Here is a 12,113-nt window from a genome sequence, read left to right as displayed (position 1 = left end):
ACATTAATGAGTACCCCCCTGCTGGCTAAAGCAGTTTAGATTTACTTATCCCATTTGACTCAAATATAAAAAGAAATACTTAACGTGGAGTGGTTGTGTCCAAAATTAACCAATAATAGAATTGATTTGAGACAATTTGTTTATGAGTCTCAATTTTGACTTTATTTACTGCAAAATAGAATTGATTGTTTAGAAATGATTCCAAGTAGTACGTGTAACCCTGATTTTATATTTACAATATATTTTGCTATATTTTTCAATATATGTAGAATTAAAATCTTTATTTTTGACTAATGTAGTCAAATAATTAATATTATTTGCCTGAGTTAATCATTATATGGTCCTTAAGTCATATGTTTGCATAAAATGCACTCCAAATTTTATATTCATCTCTCAATGAGAGGTTTAGGGGTTGCACACTGTCTAAGATACATATTTTAAGGGTCAAAACTTAAAAAAGTTTGGGAACTCCTGACTGATGTATGTTCTAGCATTTAAATGACTTTAAACTTTTGAGATAGAGATAAGCTGTTAGACATGAACTTGAAGTAAGTATCGATTTCCAACATACTTATTTTGAAATAAAATAATAACACGCCTTACAATTTTTCCCCAACATAATTAATATAAATATCTACAGCACCAATTAGTAACCCATTTTTTTTACTGTATTTTTATTTAAAAAACAAAATTTACGCCATCCATAAAACTGAAATGATTAAGAATTGTAACGTAAAAATATATTACAAAAATTAACGTTTGAGATTAAAAAAATAATTACCAAAATTACAAAAACGACAATAAATCACGCTAATTCGAAACAATAAATATTCAAAATGTACATTACAAAAGAAAGAAATCTGTTTTTAAAATATTAATGATTGAATCATTAAAGTTCATCACTTTCGGGAATGATTTGAATTAATTCCACTTCGAACACAAGAGCTGAGTTTGGAGGAATTTTAGGAGGGGCACCAGATGCTCCATAGCCAAGCTCGGGAGGGATTATCAGCTTACGTTTCTCACCTTCACACATACTGAGAAGAAATACAATTTTATAGTGTATATTTGATGCATTCTGTACAGTATATTAAAAAACCGAACTTACCCAATGAGACCTTGATCCCATCCTTTAATTACTTGACCAGATCCCAATTTAAACTTTAAAGGATCGCCCCTGGGAATTGAAGAATCAAATTCTTCCCCTGTTTCGTGTAATGTACCCTATAATTAGATAATAGAAAAAAATATTAAAGAAATGATATTTTCAGATAACAGCTCATCACCGTATAATGCATTGATACGGTGTCTCCCTTCTTAGATTTGACCGTGCAATCATTAATCCGTTTTTTAATTCCAACTTGAAGTTTTTTCACAGTCTTCTTCTTAGGAGCTGATTCGTCATCATTTCCATTGACCACAGAAACTAATAGAAAAAGGCAAACAAGAATATGGACCTTAGGTATTCTCATATTTGCGACTAACACTCGAGGATTCTGTCTAAGTATAACTAAATCAATTAAGGCTCATTACATTTACACGTTTTTAAACGTTAATTTAATTAAAGACAAAATATGAAGTGTGGTGATAATAATAGTTACTTGTTCATGGAAAAAAGAAAATGTTGGAGAGGAATCGAAAACATTCAGATAATATTAAATAAAAATTGTGGCAATTGTTCTCCATAATGAATTATAATTAAATTTAAGTAACGTATGCAGTAGAAACAGAACCTTTAGTTCCTAAAAAGAAATAATATTGTAGAACAAAGATCACTGTATCTTTAGCTTTGATATCTCTGGATTACTATGCTGAGAATTCAAGATAATTTGGAAGCGAGCCTTAATTAATTAATGATTATCCAACCGGTATTATTTATAACTAGATAAACTAAGATACTGATAAGTGATAGGATAGTCTTCTTATGCTGACGTAGTCCTTAACTGACGTCACATTCTTTTTAGATATACATGTACAAGCCTGGGATGATATAATGAAAAGGGATGGAGCACAGAGATTGAAATCACACAACCTCATTTTGCTGAGGGGTAAACCTTCGAAAAATAAATCTTAGATATTTGGCATGATTTGGGGACAAGCCAAGGAAAAAAGTCAAGTATTTTGATGTACATGGAAATTATTTTCTTAGAAAAAGTATAGGACTTCAATAAAACAACATCTATAATGTAGAAAATAATTAATTAACATTAACTAAACCAATGAAAACCAATTATAATACATTCAATACTCCAGTTTAAATATAAATATGCAAATGATTTTTTTAAATGACCTCACAGAAAAAAATTTAGTGCAGTATTAATAATATTTTACGCTAAATACAGAAATTTACTTGCTACAATATTATAGATACAATTATAATATTAAATACAATAAATTTTAGATTTAGACACATAGAATAATTTAAGATATATCACAATGTCACTAGCGTTTTCCATTTTCTTTCAGATTCACACAGGGACAATAGCTTTTAACAATGAAATGAGACGTTTCTAAGCTATTAATTCAATCAATTTAAAAATCATCATATAATATTACTACGCATATAGGACTTATAAACAAGTTCACAATTCATTCCTTGCCTAAAGAAGAGTCCTTTAGGGATGTCCATGGTCTATTGTATATATTTAGTATCAGTAATACTGTATTATTATTTATTAATTATTAGTCAGGGAACACTGAAATGAATATGGAACGATATCGTCTTTTGGCGTGCATTTATTTTACTAGAGTGCAAATGAATTTATCCTATAAATAAAGTAAATCCAGTAAATTGAAACTCATAAGTCTTAGGTCATAATTTATAACTTACCCTTTTTAAACTACTAAAAATTTAATTTTTGTATTGAAAAGTTAACACATAATTTTAATTGAACTTAATTTTATAATGAAACAAATATAATATGTACAATATACAAATGACATTGAAGAAAAAAAGGAGCTAATTCACTATTCAATCTGATTTCAGCTTTGCAATTTTTTTTACAATTAAAAGAATTTTTGCAACCACTTTTCCTTTTTTCATTCACATGAAGATGGTTGTTTGCTTCAGACACAAAAATATTTGCAAACATATTAAACATTTTTGATACAATGAGAATAAAGAAAGTGCTGTTGAGAAAATGATTATTACCGTATGAAGATTTTTCAAATAATGTTGTAGTTTGATTAGAAGTAAACAATCTTCGTGCACTTTTTACACAAACACTTATTGGAGTAGCCATAGATAAAATAATATTTCGCCTTTCTTTTTTTGAAAAAATATGTTGTAAGAATTCATTGTTATTCCCGACAATTTACAGAAATTAGTTTTAATGAATAATCTCTGTTTTGGACATACATACATAGTATTAGAGCTCAAATTTATGCAAGTACACTCTTCGCCATAAAACAAAGTATGGTTTTAGAATAGTTTCCATTGAGAAAAAATTCCCACCACTAAATTCAACTCTCTATGAGGAATAGACTTCGTCAATTATTATAGAAACACAATTGTCTTTTTCATCCAATAATTTAATTCTAGATTTTAAATAATCAATTGTTGAGACTGTCATTCCTCCTTGAACTGAGAACAAACTTGTTATTCTTCTTATAGGCGACTCAGATGGCAAGTAAATCATTCCAGATTTTATAATTTGATTAAAAATTTTAATTAATAAATTTGATAAAGCTGGGCTTGTATTGTGCCAAATTATTGAAATTTCAAAAAAATCAGAAGAGTATCTTTGTCCTTTTGCACTTACAGAGTGAAGGTGAAGTTGTTCTATATTAAAGCTGATATGATTTTTCGAATTAAAGTCTTGATGATGTACTGCTTCTTCCAATATATCAATGACATACTTTATGCTTGAAGCTAGTTTGGGTTCATTTTCTTAATTTTTTTAAATATGTTAAAATGTTATTGATATCAGAATAATGGTTCAGACTCTTTGATGAACATATACACTTCAACAATAAGTATAGGAAGTCCATTTGAAAAAATGGAGAAAGAGAGGAACTATTTTGTAACTCTATGTAGCCATTTTAAACCAAAAAAAAAAAAAAATGTATGGAACAAGATCCTGTGATGATAAGGCTAACAAATCTTCATTATATATTACATTAACGCCTTTGGAAAAACACAATGTATCCAGGTTTATTTATATACGTGAATTTTTTTATCTTATCTTCTTGAAATAAACGTTCAATTTGAGAATTAAGACGAAGTCTATCTTGCTCAAATCTGAAAAATTAACAATGCACTTTAAACTACTTTGATATGTTAATATGCATTTTCTAAAGTATAACCTTTTAGTAGAAGTAGATAAAGTTGTTGTCCTTTTAGGAAAAGTTTTTTTTCTTAAGTTTTTTGGAATATCTGGAAATACTGTTGGAACAACATCAGATTTTAATTTATATTTTGAAGTGGACTGTATGCCGAGTTGAATTTGTATCCATTCTTTCATGAATAAAAGCTGATATAGGAAAATGCTTACTACAGATTCTTGAATATTGATTTGGCTCCTAGTTTTTTCTTCTTATGGAATTGACCCATACTTTAATAAGTTCATCTTTTGGAAAATTATTAAGAGAATGTTTTTCTTCAACAATTTCTTCCTCACTATGATTTTTTTCTTAGTACAACCTGGACAACAGCAAATCATTTTGTCTAAACTAATAAATGCAAAATATCAATTTATTAGATGAAATTGTTAATAAATTTGTTAAACAATTCATGTGAAAATGTAATACATATATGATATATTTGATAGATATATCATATATAATTAAGGTCCATAGAATGACACACTGTATATATATTACTGTAAAGATTTATAATTAACAAATAAAAGTTGACATATATAATATAAAAATTAATAATTGTTGAAAATAGAAATACGTTAATACCCTAAACCACGATGTCTCTATGGTCACTAAAAACTAGAATAATCATTTGGGATGAATATATAAAAAATGAATGATTGATTCATTTCTTCTTTGCACTCTTGTAAAACAAAACAAAAAGAGCGCGTTCTATTTTCATTTCAGTGTTCCCTGTATCCTCTATCCTTTTCGATGATGAAGGGAGCAAATTTCGCAAATTTTAGCTTATTGGTTTACGAGACATTAGAAGAAATCAATTTCTCTATTTTCGTAATCATCTCTTTTGGTCTTCCTTCCCAAGAATAACTTTCAAATAAGCTATAACGTTGTGAATTGCATAAGCAATCTTAACTTTATTTGATCTCACAATATATACAAACTTTGACATTGGAAGCTTTTTATGATTTTGATAAGGATAAAAACTAAAAAAAACAACCATAATTAGATAGATGAAAACTGTTGAGTTGATAGGAGGAGTGAAGCGTGTCTATTGTTCATTTAATAATTCCAATTGTTTTTTGCGTCTTGCTTCAGAAGTTACCCAATTCGTATTTCACCTTTCGCAAGATTAAGGAGTGTGTTTCGGGTACAAATATTGATGGAACTATATCTTTTTTTAGTTTGCTTCTTTTTAATAGGTTATGACATGTTATTGTACAGGCCATTGGTCGTCTTCGAAGTCCTTATTTAAAAATGTAATGAGCCCATACTTGAATTCTAAGTGTTTAATCCTTTCTAAGTATCTTTGAATGCCTGATTGTGTATTTCTGTCAAAGTTGTAATGATTATGTATTAATAAGAGTATATACGTGTTCCTATTAAATTTCATCGTTGCCTTATTTCTCCACGTCTCTTTCTCTCCTCATTTCTCTCGGCCGTCCTGGATTCCTTTATTTAATAGTTTGGGTATCTTCAACCTCGTCAAGATAAAACACTATGTCCTCCATTTTTACAAACAAGTCTCAAATTCAAGCAGAGGATAGAGTATGCCACTTCTGTATGAGTATGGCAACCTTTTATCATATATTTTATTAATATCTACTTAAATTTAATAATAATAATTTCAAATTTGTGCATTTTTATTCTACTCTTGCTCCTTAAACGCATCCTCTCTACAGGATACATAATTCAAATATCATGGAACATAGTATTAATTTAATATCACGACACAAACTAGGTTATAATTAAGTAAAATTAATAAAATAGTTATTCCTAAACAAATATATGCGGTTGTGCTCATCTTATTGTATTTTCATAATCTTCATAAGTGTCTGATAAGTGATAATTCAAAGTTTTACTGGATGCATCATAATCATTTACATTGGTTATGAATATTTCATTTTTACATAATCATGAGCTAAATATCTTGTGTAATCGTTTATCTAATAATAGTCGTAGAAATAAATTTTATCATTACTGTTTTACGACACATGGTGGCATCCAATATGATTTTTACAAACACTGTAAGTATATTCCTGGTCGTGTAAGGAAATTCATTTCGATGTTCCTTGAAGAGTGAAATAAAAACATTATTTTGAAAACTGTGGAGAATACATATAATTATTAATAATTAATTAGTCAATATAATTGGTGCAAACATTGAATAAATAACTTGGAGTATTATTGTGAAACAACCACAAAATGGTATTTGTAAGCAATCGTAGTACCCTGGTAGACTTACTTATTATTCTCTTTGGAATAAGTTCATGGATATCCATAAATGGACTATGGGTGGAACTTCCCTTAATGGTCGATGTCTTACCAGAAAATTGGAATTTACCCTCTTATCTCGTAGCTATTGTTCAACTTGCCAATGTAGGTCCAATACTCTACTCTATTCTTCGGTGGAAGATGAATGTCAATAACTCCTATAGTATTTACTTTGTTTTAACTATTGGAGTACTTGCCTCATTTATCATGATTTATATTTGGGACAAAACGGTAAATATTCTAGGAGTCGCTCATAGTTTAGGACTTTTTATCCCTATATTTTTGTTATCCTTGGTAGACTGCACATCTTCCGTTTTATATTTTCCATATATCGGTACTTTTAAATCAATTTACCTAAACTCTTATCTTATGGGAGAAGGATTGAGCGGATTCATTCCAAGTATTGTTGCTTTGTTCCAAGGAATTGGACAAACAAAATGTGAAAAATTATATAATGAGACCACACAAGAATGGGTGACGAGTATAGTGACTGAGCCTCCAAACTTTTCAGTCGAAATATTTTTCTACTTTTTATTTGGAATGATGTTAATAAGCCTTGCTTCTTTTATGATGTTGGACTTGTCACCATTTGCTCGAAGTGAAAAAATATCAGAATCTGAAGTGAGTACTATTATTAAAAACTCAGAGTCTTATGAGAATCACGGAACTTTACCTAAGTCTCCTACAATTGAAATAGTTGAGAGGAGTTACAACAATATGGAAATTTGTTTCTTACTCGGAATTCAAGCATTTATCAATTTCTTTTCAAATGGTGTACTGCCTTCAATTCAATCATACTCGTGCTTGCCTTATGGTAATCATATTTTCCATTTTGCGGTTACTGCTGGATCTACATTGAGTCCCACAGTTGCATTTTTAGGGCATTTTTTTTCTTATAAAAGCCTTAAAATCATTGTTGGATGTGTGATTTTTGGCACAATAATGATGGGATTCATTTTTGCAACTGCAATATACAGTCCTTTCACCATATTTGATCCATCTATTTCAGGACCATTAGTTGTAAGTTTTACATATTGTTCTAAATTACTTTATCATACTGTTTATTACTATGTCTAGGTGATGCTTTGGATATTGAATGGTATATTTTTTCATTTCTCTAAGATTGAAATCGCTGGCATATGTAGAGATGTCAAAAATTCTAAATATTTATTTTGGTATGGTGCTTTGACACAATTTGGCTCTGCACTGGGTGCCTTAATTTCTTTCTTAATGGTCAATGTATTTCAAGTTTTTACAACTGCAGAGTCTCCAGTTTGTTGAATAGTTATAATACATTTTGACTCGAATTAAATTTTTACCTCGAACATAAGATTTATTTTTATTCTACATGGTATTAAAATAATTTATATGTCTGTCTGATCATGGATTACTTAACATCTGGATAAATTATTCGCTTTTAAAATGACGCAACCTCTCTATTAGAAGTATTTCTGTTTTCATTCAATAAGTTATATAAATATATTCTTTTATCGTCAATTAGTTATAAATAAATATTATTTTGAATATAAATTGATTATTCCTCCTAGACGTTAAACATGCCTTCAAATTTTGTGGTTCCTAGTTGCCACACTGGTAAAACATCTGATCGAAAGCTCAATGATAATAAAATAAGAACTTCTTTCCAACATCATACATGGAAATTCTTAATAAGTGGAAATCAGCTATACCAATAAATTAGATACTCGGTATAAAAAAACTATATATTCATTTTATGGATATTTGATGAGTGTTTGTATACAATTATTATTGTTTATATAGATGGTAAATCCGTTGATAGCTCTAACAAAGCTGTTTTTCTCTTCATTTTAAGCATTAAAAAAAACAAAAGTAGATGGACAAATGATAACTAAAAAGACGCATCTTAAGAAAAAGTGTTTTACCATCTTTAGGATTAAAAACAAAACAAAAAGTGACAATTAAACAAAGGACCAGAATAATGTCAATGGCCGAGGAGAGGTGTAAACGAAAAAGAAAACGGGAAGAAATAGAAATGAAGGCACTAAAGTTTTATAGAGATGAAATTTCATATTTGTCGGAGCTCAAACAAAAATAAGAGTGGATTGAATGGAAGATGAAGTTCAATTTTTTCGCATATCAAAGTCAGATTTAGGTATTTTGCACAACACACAAAATTAGAGAAATGATAACTCTCTTTTTGAGAAGATAATTAATTTTTATTTTTATTTAATTACTATATTTTTTATTTTTACTTAATTACTATGTTTTTATTTTTATTTAATTAATGACTGATAACTAGTTTTAATTCAATTTAGGTTGTCCAGTTATTGGATTTAGTTTAATAATTCAAAGAGACTTGTAACATCAAATGTGGAATGCTGCAAATAAGATTTTAATCAATGAAATAAGTAATTGGCGGATGCAGAGCGAATAAAGGTATGTAGCAAAGTTTTAAATTAACTTGCTTTTGTGAAGACTAAGTACAAGGACGTTGCCGAACAAGATACAATTATTAGAATAAACAGCTTAAATCTATTTTAGCTCAATTAATTTCTTATAAAAAAATATCTTTTTATTTCCGAGCAATACATGATACGATTTTCAAATAAAAATTATAGAATTGAGCTAAAAATAAGTTTATTTATTACTTCATAGGTGAATTACTCTACATCGAGTAATAAATGTAATCAATCATGAGCTCGGAGTTGTGAACGAACCTCTAAATTGAACGGCGTTCCATAGAACGTGCGTTCAATGAACGGAACGGATTTTTTTTTTTTTTTTGAACAATGAACGTTAAAAACGAGATTTTAGCGTTCCGTTACAATAGGTGATAGTAATTTCGGAAGGAGTGAAGTTGTCCACGGGATAAGTATCCTAGATGTTATCTATGCAAATTCAGGGGCAATTTTTGAAATTGGGGAGGGACCTAAAGCCTCCAACCTTGCAGACGCCCCTAATATTAATATTCATGTAAATGTGAATTAACCACTCTAAAAAGTTCATAACTATTATTTATATCCCTTTTACGCAGTAATAATTTAATTTATCTTCTACTCAATGAAACACATTCTCACGCTTGATTTTTGGCTGTAATTTTTCGTATGGATTTAAAGTATTTCACATTGAGTGGAAATTTGAGTTAAATTATACATAATATGTTTAATGTTACTAGTTGCAATCAAGTTAATAGTAATTCTACTAATCTTGGCTGCGATGTATTTTTTCAATATCGCCTACATGTCGGGGTTTAGTTAAAAAAAATATTATTTATTTTTATGAAAAATACACGAATTATATATACAAAGGTTCAATCATTTATATTTATAAAATTACAGTAAATATTTTAAAGATATATTACGATCAATTAAACACATTGAATTTAAATTTCTAGGATTAATGAAATACCAGAGAGTGTTAACTGTAGTTTAAAAACTCCGCTTTACCTATCTGACTTAATTTGGCCCTATATTGTCATAAAGTTTAATTTATTTATTTCCTAATTCTATAAATGTGGCGGTTAATTTTGGCTACATTAAGTAAAATTAGCGGTGCCTTCAAAGGATTAATAAGAATCATTTGTTCATAGCAATTAACTATAATTTGTTGGAAAATGTATTCAAGGTTCAATTTTGATACTAGCTTTCCTTTGGGTTGACGTGCTACAAATATGCAAAATACGTTGGTCATAAGTTATATGTAATAGATTTTAAAAATTAACTATGACTTAATTCATTGATATTTACATATGGGATTAAGAGAAGATCGATATGATTGAATCACAACGGACATACTTCTTTGAAAATAAAACATTGTAATTTTTAGTCGGCTATTAGTGTTTTGAACTTGAGCTTGATTAATTTTTTTAATGATCCTCATAGACATTTTAGAAACAAAAAAACCTTTAGCGTACCAGACAAACATGAAAGCGTTCTCGTTTTTCTACATTCAATTTAATTTGGAGTATCCGACTTTTTTAAAACAAAAAAAAAAACTATTGAATTTACGGGAAAAAGAAGAGTGTATATTAAATACGAATTAAAAAAGGGAAGAAAAAGGAAGGAAGATAATTAGCGAGTTAGTATGTATCTTCATTGTGGTTGAATCAGAGTGCAAAAATCATGTTGAGTGACGTTAGCAAGCTATCCGCTTTGACTTCCTCATGTGTTTGAGTCACGGCCCAAAACATAGAAAATTTAATACTATATTCTAGGTGAAGAACTCGACAAAGGCGGTATATTTTGTTGGCATACTCTTCGTATCCTCTCTTGGATTACTGTGGATTGCAGAAATCGCTCTGGAGATGAGGGGATTATACTTTTTTCCTTTCCAAGGGACGAATTCCTTGGAAGACAATGGGTCGTAAAAATAATTATTATAATAATTAAGGAAATGTCAAGCAACTTTTATATACCAAATTTAAGGTTAAAAAGCTCTTCACAATTTGAGGATTATACATACTTTACTCCTTATTTGGAACCTCCTACTTCCAAAAATAGAGAAATAGACTAAGTGTATATTAATCTTATTTCATCTACAATAAAAGATGAAACTTCTTATAATGGTAATTTTGTTTTTGCGTTATTTACTTTATCTTTAAACAACAATAATTAACTCATATGGATGACATAAATTTCTCCTGAGGTAAAATCTCTAAAAGAAAATGAATACCAACCTACAAATCCAATTTGGAGTCTATAAAAGAATTAAAGAAGAAGTTGAAGGAGAATGATCCTTCCATTAAAAAAGATAAGATCCACTGAGTGAGGCATACAGAGATGATGATATCCTTTGAACAGAACATGAAGAGAGATTAGAAGGTAATTGGCTAGGATATCCAAATAAAAAATATGAGCTCATAGGGAAAATGGATAGATGAGAAGAACCAATTAATTGCAATCCAGGTGGAAAGGGAACTTTTTTAAGCGTTTAGCAAGTAAAATTAATTATATTCAATATTTATTACACTCAAGTAAGCGGCAAACTATAGTCTTTATTAGGGAGATGTTGTAGAACATTAATTAATAAATAATGAAAAAAAAAAAAAAAAAAAAGAGGACACCACAACAACCGTTTTCCTTTTCTAATCTCCAAGTAATTTAGATGACCAAACGCGCCAATCCTTAGGTATAACCTTGTATTTCTATTAACCTTACTTCTATTAAAGATAATTTGCTATTAATAAGTTAAAAAATATGAGAGCAGTTAAACTTTCCTAATCGTATTGATATGTTTCATTTATAAATATTAACTTATAATTATTTAATTTAATATTAAATGTGCAATTGATGGAAAACATATACGGATACAAGCCCCAATTATTTCGGGATCAGAATAGTTTATTATCTTTTTTGCTCTCTTGAAGACCAAGTTGAGGAGCTTATAGACTCAAGCTTTATTCAAAGACTCCAATACATTATTCTTATCATCTCGCATAATTAATTTATTATTAAAAAGTAAAATAATTAACTTAGTATAACTTTATAAAGACTAAAATATCAATAGGAATATATGTAGATAAATATAAAATACTTGTTATCGTC

The 12,113-nt window shown here is 28.8% G+C and overlaps 2 protein-coding genes across 13 annotated transcripts; one reads left to right on the top strand and one right to left on the bottom strand.

The window, feature by feature from the left end:
* Positions 1 to 718: 718 nt before the first annotated feature.
* Positions 719 to 1,914, bottom strand: LOC121121816 (FK506-binding protein 2). Of its 11 annotated transcripts, none has more exons than XM_040716799.2 (4): positions 1,842 to 1,914; positions 1,287 to 1,500; positions 1,109 to 1,224; positions 719 to 1,037 (listed from the first exon to the last, which is right to left on the bottom strand). In XM_040716799.2, exons 2-4 carry the CDS (start codon positions 1,470 to 1,472, stop codon positions 890 to 892), a joined length of 450 nt encoding a protein of 149 aa, XP_040572733.1. In that variant the 5' UTR covers positions 1,473 to 1,500; positions 1,842 to 1,914; the 3' UTR covers positions 719 to 889. The 11 variants fall into 11 exon arrangements, with proteins under 11 accessions (XP_040572733.1, XP_040572734.1, XP_040572730.1 ...); XM_040716800.2 differs by having other exon boundaries at positions 1,867 to 1,914; XM_040716796.2 differs by having other exon boundaries at positions 1,287 to 1,496; positions 1,842 to 1,912.
* Positions 1,915 to 5,777: 3,863 nt separating this feature from the next.
* LOC121121981 (riboflavin transporter 2) lies at positions 5,778 to 8,121 on the top strand. 2 transcript variants are annotated; one of them, XM_040716985.2, is made up of 3 exons: positions 6,371 to 7,405; positions 7,460 to 7,611; positions 7,669 to 8,121. In XM_040716985.2, the coding sequence occupies exons 1-3, from the start codon at positions 6,523 to 6,525 to the stop codon at positions 7,870 to 7,872; spliced, it is 1,239 nt and encodes a 412-aa protein (XP_040572919.1). In that variant the 5' UTR covers positions 6,371 to 6,522; the 3' UTR covers positions 7,873 to 8,121. The 2 variants fall into 2 exon arrangements, with proteins under 2 accessions (XP_040572918.1, XP_040572919.1); XM_040716984.2 differs by having other exon boundaries at positions 5,778 to 7,611.
* Positions 8,122 to 12,113: the final 3,992 nt, after the last annotated feature.

Source organism: Lepeophtheirus salmonis, chromosome 7 (assembly GCF_016086655.4).
Source record: "Lepeophtheirus salmonis chromosome 7, UVic_Lsal_1.4, whole genome shotgun sequence".
Lineage (NCBI taxonomy): Eukaryota > Metazoa > Arthropoda > Copepoda > Siphonostomatoida > Caligidae > Lepeophtheirus > Lepeophtheirus salmonis.
This window is presented reverse-complemented; position numbering and strand designations above follow the sequence as displayed.